Here is a 13668-nt window from a genome sequence, read left to right as displayed (position 1 = left end):
TCCTGCCCCTGCTTTTCCTTTTCCTACTGATGCTTTTCCTGAGTCTGTTGCTCTTTCTGCTAATGCTGATTTCCCTTCTGCCACATATGTTGATCCAGCTCTTTTGCTTCTCCTTGTTGTTTTACTTTTTTACACATCATTTCTGGCTCCCTTTGAACTTCACTTTTACATGGCCCTCAGTGGCTACTCAAACCCTGACTGTGCCTTATGGCTCCACTCATAATTGCTCCAGCGTCTCATCATTTCCATTTCAAATTAGCCCCCTCCTGGAAAAAAAAAAAAAAAAAAAGATTCTGTTAAAGCCGTAGTCGTACATCACAGGTAGCTGGTTAGCCTGTGGGTTAGCTGTACCATTGGTACTCACCTCTGGAGCGGTCAGCCACAGCCCAGGCTGCAGAGGGCAGCTGCTGAATCCCATGGACAGAGTATGACCACTGGGGGCCACAGGCACTGAGGGACTTGATGGTCGTTGGAAGGGACTGTGCCTGAGTGGGCAGTAATTCTCTCCTTTTCTGGAAGTGGATCGAGGAGGGAGGGAGGGAGTGAGAGAGAGTAATGAGGCAATAATGTAGTTCAGTCCCTGCTGATCGTGTTGCCTCTTCTGCCTCAGCTTACTGTTTTTAGAAAGTTGAATGAAGTGTCTACAGGAGAGGTTGGAAGACAGTTAAGTAGAAATGTGGAGGCAAATAAGAAAGAGAAGAACAGAGGGAGCAAGCTTCTGTAACAGATGGGTTGGGGTTGAGAGCACAGACTTGAAGACCTGACCACAGTTGAAGGTGTGCTACCCAAATCGTTTGGAACTGGAAAAAAGCAACGTTGGCATTTTCCCCTCACTGTGCTGCCAAGGTGTTTCATTAATTTATTTCCTTTCTGTTGCAGGTCCTGAATCTGTGCCTCCTTCCCTTCTCAAAGTTGTGATGAAACCCATTGCAACGGTCGGAGAAAGCCACCAGTATCCTCCTGTGAACTGGGCCGCGCTCCTCTCTCCACTTATGAGGCTAAACTTTGGTAAATATCAGGTGTTTTTCGGCCTTGAGACTCTGCCTTTAGGATGTGACCTGAATAGAAAAATAGATTCTGGGTCACTGTTGGTGGTGACTGGATAGACCTTTGGGATCTTGAGGTTTGTGTTCTGGGATGGAACAGCTGGGTTACTTCCACTGAGTCACTTTCAGGATCACTGAGGCTAAGGCGGAGGAGGTCTGAAGACATAGACCAGATGCACTCGTCAAACGGTACTTGACTGAAGGGTGCGTGTTGCTGTCTGTGTGGTGCAGGTCCCAGGAAGCCTGGTTTGATGGTCGTCACACTGCATTGTCAGAGCGCTAGGATTCAAGGAAGCACCTGTGGGAAGGTGCATTAGTTTTCTGTTGCTGCTCTAACACGTTACCACAGGTTTAGTGGCTTGAAGCGACGCAAATTTATCATCTTATAGTTCTGTCGATCAGAAGTCCAACATGGTTCTTGGCCAAGTTCAAGGTATCAGCAGAGCAGCATTCTTTCCTAGATGCCCCGAGGAGTGCTGTGGTCTCAGTATTTTTCTCCCCCCGAAATTCATATGTTGAAATCCTAGTCCCTAGGGTGATGGTATTAGGAGGTGGGGCCTTTGGGAGGTGATTAGGTCATGAGTGTGGAGCCCTCAGGAATGATTGGTGCCCTCGTAAGAGAGGCCCCGGAGAGCTCCTTATCCCCTCCTGCAGTGTGAGCACACAGCCGGAGTTGGTAGTCCACAGCTGGGTAAAGGGTTCCACCAGAACCCAACCATGCCGGCACCCTGACCCTGGACTTCCCGCTATCAGAACGATGAGAAGCAAATTTCTGTTGTTTATAAACCACCCGGTCTGGGATATTTTGTTAGAGCAGCCTGAGCAGACTAAGGCAGAGAGAATCCATTTCTTTCCCTTTTACAGCTTCTAGAGGCTGCCCGCATTCCTTGGCTTGTGCCCCCCCTTTCTTCATCTTCAAAGCCTGCAACAGAGAGCCAAAACCTTCTCACACTGTCTTCTTTCTGGTTCTCTACAACCAGGCAAGGCTTTCCACATTAAAGATTCATGTGATTAATGGGTCCATTTGAATAATCCAGTATAATCTCCCCATCTCAGTGGTCCTTAACCTTAATCACATCTGAGAAGTTCCTTTGCCAAGCAAGGTAACATAACATATTCACAGGTTCCAGGCATTAGGATGTAGGCATCTTTGAGGGCCGTGATTCTGTTTACCACAGATACTTTGTGATGAGAGACAGAGGGAATGCACATGTCTCATTCATCCACAGCAACCTCTTTTATGGAATTAGCATATGCAAATTTAATCCCATGTACTTGCCCCCCCCCACACGCACCTCAAGAAAAAGAGTGGGGAGAATAGTTTTTTAACAGTGCTATATTAACAGTGTGTGTGTGTATTTGCAGTGAGTGCTCTATTATTTACAGTAGGGTGCTCACTCACATATGATATACAGAAAGATTTGTAAACCGTAATTTATGTACAATTGAAAGGATACTCAAAGATGATTTTGACTATACACAATTTTTCACTTAAATGCTTTCATTTGAACCTAATATCTCTATAAGATACGATGTCACCATACCACGTTTCTGGAGATTTCATTTGAAAAGTATGTCCTCCTGAGCCTCCTCTGTTTTTGTGTGCTGTATTAAAAATGTTTGTGTTTTAGTAAAATTCCTTAGAAAAAAGAAGAAAAGGTCTGGTTGGGAAAATATGCCTGCTGATGGGGATCAGGCTACTAAAAAGACTGGATCACTAGAGAATGTGGCTACATTTTTAAGTCCTTTCAGATCTAAACACATTTCTCTATGTGCTGAATGCATGGGGGGGGAGCCTTTCCCCTCCCCCAACAGAGACAGAGAGTTTATCCAGAATTTTCTCAAGTTTTTGAAAGTATTTGATTCTTCAGATTTCTTAGGACATCCTAAGAGAGATTTCCTGAGCTAGATCACGGCCCTTGCCAGTTCTGAGACTTACCGCTCTGCTGTCTGTGGGTACATTCTTTGCTTCACAGTGGAAAGGTCACTTGAAATATCTTTTGGTTCACTCAAGTTCTGTTACTGGGAGAAGTCACACAAGCAGATGCTTTGATTTGAGACACAGAAGCCTGAAAATGAGTCCGAGAAACAGATGTATTATCCATATTCTTCTCTTGCAGGAGAAGAGATACAGCAACTCTGCCTTGAAATTATGGTGACACAGGCGCCATCATCCCAGAATGCAGCTGCGCTCTTGGGACTGTGGGTGGTACCACCACTGGTCCACGGCCTCAGCGTATGTAGCCTTTAAGGGTGTTGGGCAACAGGCAGATATGGTTCTTTTGGGGGAGAGGAACGTTCATTTGGGAGTATGTTCTCAAAGTCAAGAGTGGGCAGATGTGCTTTTGTAAAACCTGGGGGCTTGGCAGTAGCTGGCCGGCAGATGGAGAGATTGTGTGATTCAGAACTCTGCCCTCGCTGTCGGCGTTCGTGCTTTCAGCTCCCGTTGATTACGAGAAAGGAAAAGGATGGTCAGAGATATTAAAGTTCTTTCTCCAGATCATACAGCTAGAAAATTGTGGAGTTATTGAAACCTAGGCTTATTTATATGATATACATTATATTGGTTCAGTAGGTATTAAGAGAACGGCAAATCCATATAGAAAAGGCAGCAATTCAGGTGGGCCTTGAAGGCTTGGTAGGGTTTTATTGGGCATCAAGTTAGAGGCACTGAGAGGATGTAGGTGGGAGGGGGTGGGTGAAGAGAGTAGAACATCTCTGCTAGGATGTTTGGCTTGAGCAGAGCGCTGAGGAAGAAGTGACCTAGCCCAGTGTCTATGGTAGAGAGAAGGAGCCAGCACCTTCCAGGGTATAGGCTAAGGCTAAGTAGGAAGAATGGGCTAAGATTGTTTAAAAATATGAAATTAGCAAACTGTATAATTTTGAATATATTCCAAGCTAGGACCTCCCCCCACCAAAAAAAAGACACCCGCATTCCATGATTCCTTAGAGGTTTACCAATTGATTATAAATTAAATGATCTTGTTGTTACTCTTCAGGAGGCTTTAATTCCTTGAGAACAGTGCAAAGTTCTCATACTAGTTCCTTAGTCTTTTAACTTGAGTTCCTATCCTGTTTTTTTTTTTTTCTTTTAAGCTCTGCTACATATTCTGATGCTCTTTAGTTGAAGGGGGACATCACTGAGGGCTGTGTCCTCTGTGTCAGCAATTATCATGAGCTGCCTGCTCCAAGCACCTCCCATCTAGCTGCCAGTACCCAGTACTTGCTAGGTACCTGCGACTTGTAAGCACTCAGTGAGCACTTTCAGACATCAGACTGAATCTCTCTTCAATTCTGACCGTTTTTTTTTTTTTTTTACAACCTTGAGTTATAATTTATATTCCATAAATTATGGCTGTGTTAAGTGTACAATTTGATGAGTTTCAGTACATTTATACATTTTCATCCATCACCAATAATATTTCCATCACCCCCAAAAAGTTGCATTATGCCAATGTGGAGACAATCCCCACTCCTAGTCTCAGACCCAGGCTACCTCTGATTGGCTTTTTGTCTCTATAAATTTTCCTTTTTTTAGAGGACTTTCCTATAAATTTCAATTTCATATAAGCTTTAGAAATTCTTTAGAAAGGAATCATACAATATGATTCCTTTCATGCCCGGCTTATTTCACTTTTGAGAAGTAGATTTTTTTGTTTCCATTTTACAGGTTGATAAACTGAGGCACATTGCAATTAAACAAAGTTTATATTGCTAATAAACAGGAGTGAGTCCGGCTGACTCCAAAGTCTATGTCCAAGACACTGTTCTATGAACCCCTCCTTCCTTTTGAGTCAGGTATACTTCGAACAGCCTGTTTTGTTTACCTCAAAAATCTTTCTAGAATTTAGTTATCCTTACACTTCCCTTTTAGATCTGTTACTTTTTTTTTTGCATTTGTCTGTGATTGTGGACTTTTCTTATTATCTACGTTAATGGACAAATTAAGTTTGTGAATTCATTTTCTTAATTACCTTCTCATGTACAAAAAAGATCAGGAATGGCACGTTCTTTCCAATGAACCGTTCGGCTAACTCCTGCAACCATGCTGCTATTTTTATGAAATTTACTGGGCTTTGTCGGGTTTTATTTTTTTTTTTAGACCTACTTCTTTTTGACTCACTGCTCCTTTAGTAGCATACTTATGTTGCAGCCTCCTCTCTTAATGTGTCTGGCACAGAGCTATTTCGAACCGTGCCCCTTTTCAGCTCTCATGACCTCCAGGAAGCCATGGTCATGTCCACAAGTTCAGCTGCTCTTCTGTGGTCAGAAATGGTCCTGGCATGCCAGTTCTTTTTATTTCCTTATGCTTCCCAGAAGAGGAAATTAATAATATCAGATATTCCAGTGAGTCGATTTCCTGCAGATGAGCCTTTCATCTTCAGGATTTTTTTTTCTTGCCAGAGAATGTGACCTTTTAAGACTGAATAGCAACTGTCATGTATGTTGAGAAGCAGCATATTCTTCCCCTCCCTGAAAAGATCCACAGCTTCAGCTGAGTAGTTCACAGATGGGTTGGCAGCTACCGTATATACACATGAGTCACCCTGGATCACAAGTCCTTGCAGCGGCAGCCAACGTTGCGTGCATTGGTGACCCGCTGGACCATGAGGCTGGGGGAGATGAGGGGCAAGGAAGTAACTTGAACCTTTCTTCTCTCATTCTACCCTCAAACACAGTGAGGACCTCGAGGTTTTGAGCCCTGCGGACCCAGACTTGCCTGTTTCTGACCTCTTTTGCTTTGCTTCCAGTTGAATATCAAGAAATACCTCCTGGTGTCTACACCTCTGTGGATAAAACATGTCTCTGACGAACAGATCCTGGGCTTTGTTGAAAATGTAATGGTGGCAGTTTTTAAAGCAGCTTCCCCACTTCCCCATCCTGAGTTATGCACGAGTGCCTTACAGGGGCTGAGCCAGGCCATGAAACTGCCCAGCCCTACCCACCACCTCTGGAGTCTGCTCTCTGAAGCTACTGGGAAAATTTTTGACCTTCTGCCAAATAAGATTCGGGTGAGGAACAAAAATATTTACATTCCTGACAATTTATGTTTGGGACTTTTGAAAGCCCTTTTGGCAAAGCAGGGAGGTGTATGTTTTAAGAATGTGGTGGGTAGGCTAGGAAGAAATAACCACATTTTTTCACTAAGAATGGGTTTGCTTCCAAGATCTAAATTGAGGTTGAATATTTAAAACCAAGGTTTTGAGGAAGCTTAGATGCAGGTTAACCAATGCTATACCAGGAAATATGCTCTTGGGCCTCTTACCAAATGCAGAAGACAGACAAGCTCAGAAATGCTTCCACGTTACACCTGGAAACTCTTTGGGCACATTGTCCAGTATTTTACTTACATCAAGTGACGTAATCCTAGCCTTTCCCCTCCCCCAACAGATTCCTGAATTGTAGTTTTACAAAGAAATTAAAAGAATCTGTTTGGAATGATGGATTCTGATAAGAGGGAAAAAAGTACAGCCACACAAATAAACAAGTACAGCCAAACAAATAATAGGAAAGATGGTTTTTGGTTTTTTTTAAGTAAGCTTTGTGCCCAGCGTGGGGCTTGAACTCATGATCCTGAGATCAAGGGTCGCCTGCTCTACCGACTGAGCCAGCCAGGTGCCCCAGAAAGATGTTTTTTTAAAAATGATAACATATATTTGGTTTGATTAAAATCTCATAAGCTGCTGTTCATGGAGAGAAGTAAAGCTAATAATTCGTCAGAACACTGAGAATGTATCTGTTATGTTACATTGTATTTTGACGTGCTTGTGATTTTTCTTTACCAGAGAAATGATCTAGAGCTGTATGTCAGTATAGCAAAATGCCTCTCAGAAATGACAGATGATGAAGCCAATCGGGTTGCCCAGATTACTGAGGTAAGAACATATCTATATATTTATTTCCATTATTGACGTGGGAGTTAAACAGTTGAAGAGGTGACTATAGTATCCTTTTGACTGAAGCTAGTTTTGCTTTATATTTGTTAGTGGATAATTTGAGGAAACTCTCTGTTACTGTGGGGTCTTGTGTTCAGGCTAGTGGTATGGATGGATAGATGGATGAACAACTTTTTTTTTTTTTTTTTTTTTAAAGATTTTATTTATTTATTTGACAGACAGAGAGATAGCAAGAGCAGGAACACAAGCAGGGCGAGTGGGAGAGGGAGAAGCAGGCTTCCCGCCGAACAGGGAGCCCGATGTGGGACTCGATCCCAGGACCCTGGGATCATGACCTGAGCCGAAGGCAGACGCTTAACGACTGAGCCACCCAGGCGCCCGATGAACAACTTTTTAACCTAATTCCACTTTGTCAAGAACATTTTAGTGTCACCTGTGGGCAAACATAAGTACAGGACAACATCTTCAATACAAAATCCGTAAGAATGGGAATATTCTGGCTGAAGAACTTTCTGGTGCATGGAAGGCATAAATAAATAGTTTTGTTCTTAAATTTATTTTCTTTCACCTGGTACTTATCCTTTTGTAATGAAGAAAAGTGGGTATTTGAAAAACAAACACTATTAGCCCAGACACAAGATAATTAACAAGTACTCCCGCCCCTTTTTTTTTTTTTAAGATTTTATTGATTTGTCAGAGACAGAGAACACAAGCACGGGGAGTGGCAGGCAGAGGGAGAAGCAGACTCCCACTGAGCAGGGAGCCCAATGTGGGACTCGATCCCAGGACCCTGGGATCATGACCTGAGCCAAAGGCAGACGCTTAACTGACAGAGCCACCCAGGCATCCCAACAAGTACTTCTTATATCCACACCCAAAGGATGAATGAGTAACATACCAGCAAAGTTGCACATTTAGCTAGTATAATACATGTCTTGTTAGATTTGAATTGCCTATAAATAGTGAATGATGTTTTTTAGTATAAGTATATCCCAATGGACATACTTCTACAAATGGCAACTCTACATACCAGATAATAGCAAAGGTCTAGAGAAATGTGAGCCCTCACCCAGCTGGTGAACCTCTTACCATTTATTTCACCTGATGACAGGTTTGCCTATTCAGTTGAATCCTTGAATTTCGGCATCGTGTAGCAGTGATTCTCAAAATGTGTTCCCTGGACCAGCAGCATAAGCATGGCGACTGATTAGGAATGAAAATTCTGGAGTCCCACTTCAGGTCTACTGAGTCAGAGGTGGGGCCCAGGATCTGTGTTTTAACAGTCCCTCCAGATGATTGTGCTGCATCCTGAGGTTTGAGAACCCCTATTAGAGTATTTGGAATATCAGCATTTTGGAGATTAGTTTGTTTTAAGCAAAGACAAACAGTCTAAGGAAATGCTTAAGAGAATGGACTGTAGAGCCTCACTGCTGGGGTTTGAAATCCAGCTCTGTAATTTACTAGTAATGTGACCCTGGTTACGTTTCATAATCTCTCTCTGCCTCAGTTTCCTTATCTATAAAAGGGAGATATTAGCACCGACCGCCAGAGCTGTTTTGAGAGTTACAATGACTTAAATCCATGTTAAATTCTTGGAAAAGTACCTGACGTAAGGCTAGTACTCAGTAATTATTTATTATCCTAATGATCACATAATGATCCTGTAATTTATTATATCCTATTATTATTATTATATTCATGTAATATAGTTGGAAGTATTGCATATAATTCCTGTCGTGGTACCTGCGGCTGAAGGTTGCTGTGTTACTCACCTGGGTTCTTAAAGTACCAGTTAGAACATTTTCGCTAGAACTTACTGAAGAGTGTTCTTATGTCCCCAAAAGAGTTAGTGCGTTTTACTGAGTCTTTTCTAGAAACAATAAGGTAGTGAAGGGTTCATACTCCCTGAGTTTCAGTTCTTAATCTGCCACCTCGAGCCATGTGACGCTAAGCAAGTTACTTAACCTCTGTGCTTCCGACTATCATCTACAAAGGAAGGATGGTGGTAGTAATCTGCATAGGGTGGTGTGAAAATTTAGTGGTTCATACAGGGCTTCTCACACTTCCTGGTGTCAGGACTACTTTAGTGTCTTAAAAATTGTTGAGGGTTCCAAAAGACTTTCATTTAAATGGGTCATATCTTTCAGTATTTACCATATTAGAACTTGAAACTGGGAAATTTAAAAAATATTTACTTAAAAGTAGTAATAAACCCATTGCATCTTAACACAAAGAAGAAAAATTTTTGAAAACAAAATAAATAATGAGAAAAGTGGCATTGTTTTCCATTTTTTGCAAATCTCTTTAATGTCTGGCTTAAAGGAAGTCTCTTTAATGTTGGATTCTCAGAGCTGCTGCTTCAGTCAGTCTGCTGTGATGTTATTTTGGTGAAGTATGTGGGGAAGATCCAGCCTCATACAAGTATGTCCATAGAAAAGGGAAGAGTGTGTTGATAGTTTCAGATAATTATGGATATCTTTTTTTAAAATTTTTTTTGATGTTGCAACAGAACTCAACAAATGGTGCTTCCTTCAGAGTAGTTGCAGTATGTGCAGTCTGAGTCCCTATCAGTGAACTTCACATAGTCTGTTGTATTAAAATCCATTGGTCCAACTTGTGCTCCGGGTCTGATATCACAAAATCATTTGGAAAATACCAACTCACTGACTTTTGAAAATCTTCCAAATGTTGATGCATTTCATTATACAATGCAAAACACCACATTTGTTGAAATCATCAGAGAAGTCTTTTATGTATTGGGAAGCTGCCAACTCATAGTAGCAAATACAAATTTCCCAAAACTCTAATTTTTCGCTTGAAAGCTCAGATTTTATCATTGGCAACGAATACTGTCAAGTATTTCCTTGAAGTGACAGTCTCACTTTCTTCTAGTTAAAAAAAAAAAAAAAAGTCTGTCAAATACTCAGTTTGAATAACCATCGTTTGTCCATCAATCATCCTTCCAACTAAATGGTGTTCCATAAAAAGTGGCTATTTCAGCTCACAACCCAGACTTACAAGTGTTTTTCCTCGAGACAACCGTAATACTTGGTTCTGCAGCAGAAGTCCCTTATGCATGCTTGCCATTTTACCATCCCTGCTGTTAAAAAGATGTGTACTTGAGGGTGAAGGTTTAATGAAACTAATAATTTTTATTGTTTATAAGGGTATTTTAAATAAAAGTCATTTTTAAAAAATTGCAAGTAGCCATGAAAAATACAGTGACTCTTACTGTGGTTTTTGTGCAATTGTGAGTATAGCTTGACCTCACAGACCCTCTAAAAGGGTCTTGGGGTCCCTTGGAGGTCTGTGTACCGCACTTTGCGAACTGCCGAATGAATACATGTTAAGTGCTTAGAATGGTGCCTGGTACATAAGTACTGTGTTTTTTAGTTATCATCATCGTATCATCATCATCATTATTATTTGTGTGTTTGTACAAAATATCATCACCAGTTAGCCCCTGAAATCACTGACGGTTTTTAGGAGAGAACAGAAGGTGACATTGTAACCCTCTATCTGTATGTACATTTTAAAATACAACACACAGGCATATGGGTCACGTGCTGCAGGAAATGAACGGTTTTAGCATTTAATCCACTTTCCGCTCACCCTTTCTGTTTTGCCCTTGCCCCGAGGTTTTATAATGACTTCAGCTAATTTAATAGTAACCGAACAATTTGCTTTTTTTCAGAGCAACCTAGAAAAGGCTGCCTTTGTCAGACTGTACTTGGTCTCTCAAGGACGCTTGCCCTTGATGGGCTTGATGGGCATCCTCGGCGTCGCTGTTCGGCACCGGGACAGAGACCCAGTAGCCTGGATGGTGATGCAGAGCCTATACCAGGCACGGACTGTGGGCCACGCCAACGTGGGTAAGGCCAGCCTGGGCGCCGGCAGGAGCGGGAGCACCTGCCTGCCTGCCCTTTTAACCTGTAACTGCTTCCTCAACCTAAAAACGGGGTTAGTGCTACTTGACCCAGGAGAGCTCTTGTCACCCCAGACAAGGAGCACCTTCAATGAAAAGATCAGTTACAACTCATGACCTCCACCCGGAGATGGGACTGGACCCTGTGGGTGATTTCTACATTGTCTTCAGCTCTCCAGGCCCTCGAGTCTATAAACGAGTGTATTGGGTGGATTCTGCCTGCTTCCGTTTCCCAGCCAGGGTGTCAGTCGATTTGTCTGACGTTTTCAGGAAAATGACTTTTAGGTGGTTACTTAACAAACAGATAAAAAGAGGAAAACAATGACAACAAAATTAAATTGTTATTCTATAGAAGACCTGCTCAGGGGCGTGGGGGGAATAAAATCGGGGCACCCTCACTACATCCTCAAGCCAGAAGCTCTAGGCCTGTAGCTCTGCTAATGAATCATACGGTGGAACTTTTAGACTATCATAGACCTTTACTCTTGAGTAATAATGGGCTGCCCCATTTCTCCTCCGATGCCTTTGGTCACATTGCTTATAGTCTACCTACAGTTCTGAATGGCACCTAGCTTCAATCAGGCATGGTGGGGAAGCCCTAGGGACCCCAGGCAAATTACTTTTATTTCTGGATTTTTTTGTATCTTCCTCATCTCTTGTATCTTGAAGGTGTTTTTGTTTTTGTTTTTTAAGATTTTATTTATTTATTTAACAGACAGACACAGCGAGAGAGGGAACACAAGCAGGGGGAGTGGGAGAGGGAGAAGCAGGCTTCTCGCTGAGCAGGGAGCCCGATGCGGGGCTTGATCCCAGGACCCCGGGATCATGCCCTGAACTGAAGGCAGACGCTTAACAACCGAGCCACCCAGGCGCCCCACATCTTGAAGGTTTTGAGAGAAAACTGGCAGACATAATTATAATACCCTTTTTGAGACCAGATAGGAAATTTTGATTTATTCTCCTCTTTGACAGTTGACATTGTTGTCTCATCTTTGCATCAGTGCCTGCCTGGTGAAAAATGAACCTGTGATGAAAAACTAGATTTTTTTACTCTAAATCAAAAGTGTATTTATCAGGGAGAAATCTAGTAGGTATTCCCAAGGAAGCGGGAAGATACGTGAAGTAAACTGAAATTTGATATTGCCTTTGGTTTTAACTAGCTGGCCTTCCAGTTTAGTTCCTGTTTTCCTCTGACTCACTAAAATTTGACAGCTTTCTCAAGTAGGCTTTACTGTGCTGGGAATCCTCTTTTTTTTTTTTTTTTTTTTAAAGATTATTTATTTATTTACTTGACAGAGAGAGATTCAACGAGAGAGGGAACACAAGCAGGGGGAGTGGGAGAGGGAGAAGCAGGCTTCGCTTGGAGCAGGGAGCCCGATGTGGGGCTCGATCTCAGGAGGCTGGGATCATGACCTGAGCTGAAGGCAGATGCTTAATGACTGAGCCACCCAGGTGCCCCAAGGAATCCTCATTTTTAAAAAATAAAAAAGGGAGAATCAATATTTATGCTGATGTTTGTTCTCCAGTTACTGTATAATAGCCGGTTTTTATTTTTCTTCTCATGTCTTTGGGATAGGTTTTTCTCTTTGATTTGGGCATAAAATGGGAACATTGAAGTAAAAGAAGACCATAAAAACAACCAGTTATCCAAGATTCAACATCACTGGCTAGCTGGCATGCCAGATTTCTCCTAGCGTGTTTAATGTTGAGAGAGAAATTCCAATAAGTGCATTTTATCACTAGCGGGTGCATAGTTTTGAAGAATAAATTACCTTTTGAAAATAAAAGCAAAACTACAGTCATCTGATAAGAATAGTGTCAAAGAGCTCTCACCCGCAAAATCACAAGTCTCAGGGATGGCAAGAGGATTTGAAACTGCTTCATGCAATCCTCCGCAGGTGTTCCGCTTTAGTTATGGTGGCTGGTACTGATCTGTTGTACATCTCATAGCAAAACCATGGTCTGGTAAGAAAACATCCCTTTTTGTTTCAGGTGTGTTGAAGAGAATGGAATGGCTCCTGGAATTGATGGGTTACATCAGAAATATTGCGTACCAGTCAACATCTGTTCAGAACGTGGCTCTCGATGAGGTACAATCCAGAGGAGTCATTTGTGGCTCCCTTAAAATGTAGAACTTAACGTTTGCTCTCCCAAAAGACAAAAAAGTTGCTGCTTGCCCTTCCCCCCCACCCTTCCTTTTACGTTTGGGTAACGCTGGTGATAACTCTCTGACGTCACAAGGAAATGGATGTTCGTGCCTGGCTCTTGGAGACACCCAGGGCTGCCCTTAGAAAAATATTTTCAACAGAGTAAGTTCCTTGAAAGGCAGCACCCAAAGGGCACTAGCCGATGCGGGAACCCGGGGTTCTGTGTACTTGGGTTTGACCCCACAGAGGAGATGAGGTACAGGGCTCCGGCCTTTGCACTGGCCCAGAGAGTGTCTTCAAATGTCTGGTTTGAAGAGGTTCCTGAAGTGTATGCAAGTAACCTGTGTTTGCATCAATACTTACGTGCACGAGAGGCGTAAAATGATGTATGACCCCCAAGAGGTTAACAACTGATACTGGGTAAATTAAAATAGCAAAAGGTTAATAAATAAAAGGAAGATAGCACTTTCCCACTCTTCTTATTTTCTTGACTTTGCTGCCCACCGTGTACTTTTTAGTAGTGGAATTTTTCTGTAGGCAGTTTCACAGGTATCCTGTTTACTGTGTGAGTGGAATTTGTATAACCTGGGATGTTGTTTGAAATTCTGACCTGCTTTTCTGAAGAGTTGCATATATTTTTGAAATTTTAACGA

General features: G+C 42.2%; 1 protein-coding gene across 7 annotated transcripts in view; it reads left to right on the top strand.

Moving 5' to 3' along the window:
- Nucleotides 1–13668, top strand: part of FOCAD (focadhesin) — a 303113-nt gene that overhangs the window by 276464 nt on the left and 12981 nt on the right. For all 7 annotated transcript variants that reach the window (XM_032392329.1, XM_032392330.1, XM_032392331.1 and 4 more), the window contains 6 exons: nucleotides 880–1008; nucleotides 3167–3282; nucleotides 5798–6058; nucleotides 6833–6922; nucleotides 10638–10815; nucleotides 12861–12958. In XM_032392329.1, coding sequence (XP_032248220.1) covers nucleotides 880–1008; nucleotides 3167–3282; nucleotides 5798–6058; nucleotides 6833–6922; nucleotides 10638–10815; nucleotides 12861–12958 — 872 coding nt within the window. The remainder of the gene's footprint in view (nucleotides 1–879; nucleotides 1009–3166; nucleotides 3283–5797; nucleotides 6059–6832; nucleotides 6923–10637; nucleotides 10816–12860; nucleotides 12959–13668) is intronic.

Source organism: Phoca vitulina, unplaced genomic scaffold, assembly GCF_004348235.1.
Source record: "Phoca vitulina isolate PV1807 unplaced genomic scaffold, GSC_HSeal_1.0 scaffold67, whole genome shotgun sequence".
NCBI lineage: Eukaryota > Metazoa > Chordata > Mammalia > Carnivora > Phocidae > Phoca > Phoca vitulina.
The sequence above is the reverse complement of the archived record's forward strand: the minus strand, read 5'-3'. Positions and strand labels throughout refer to the sequence as shown.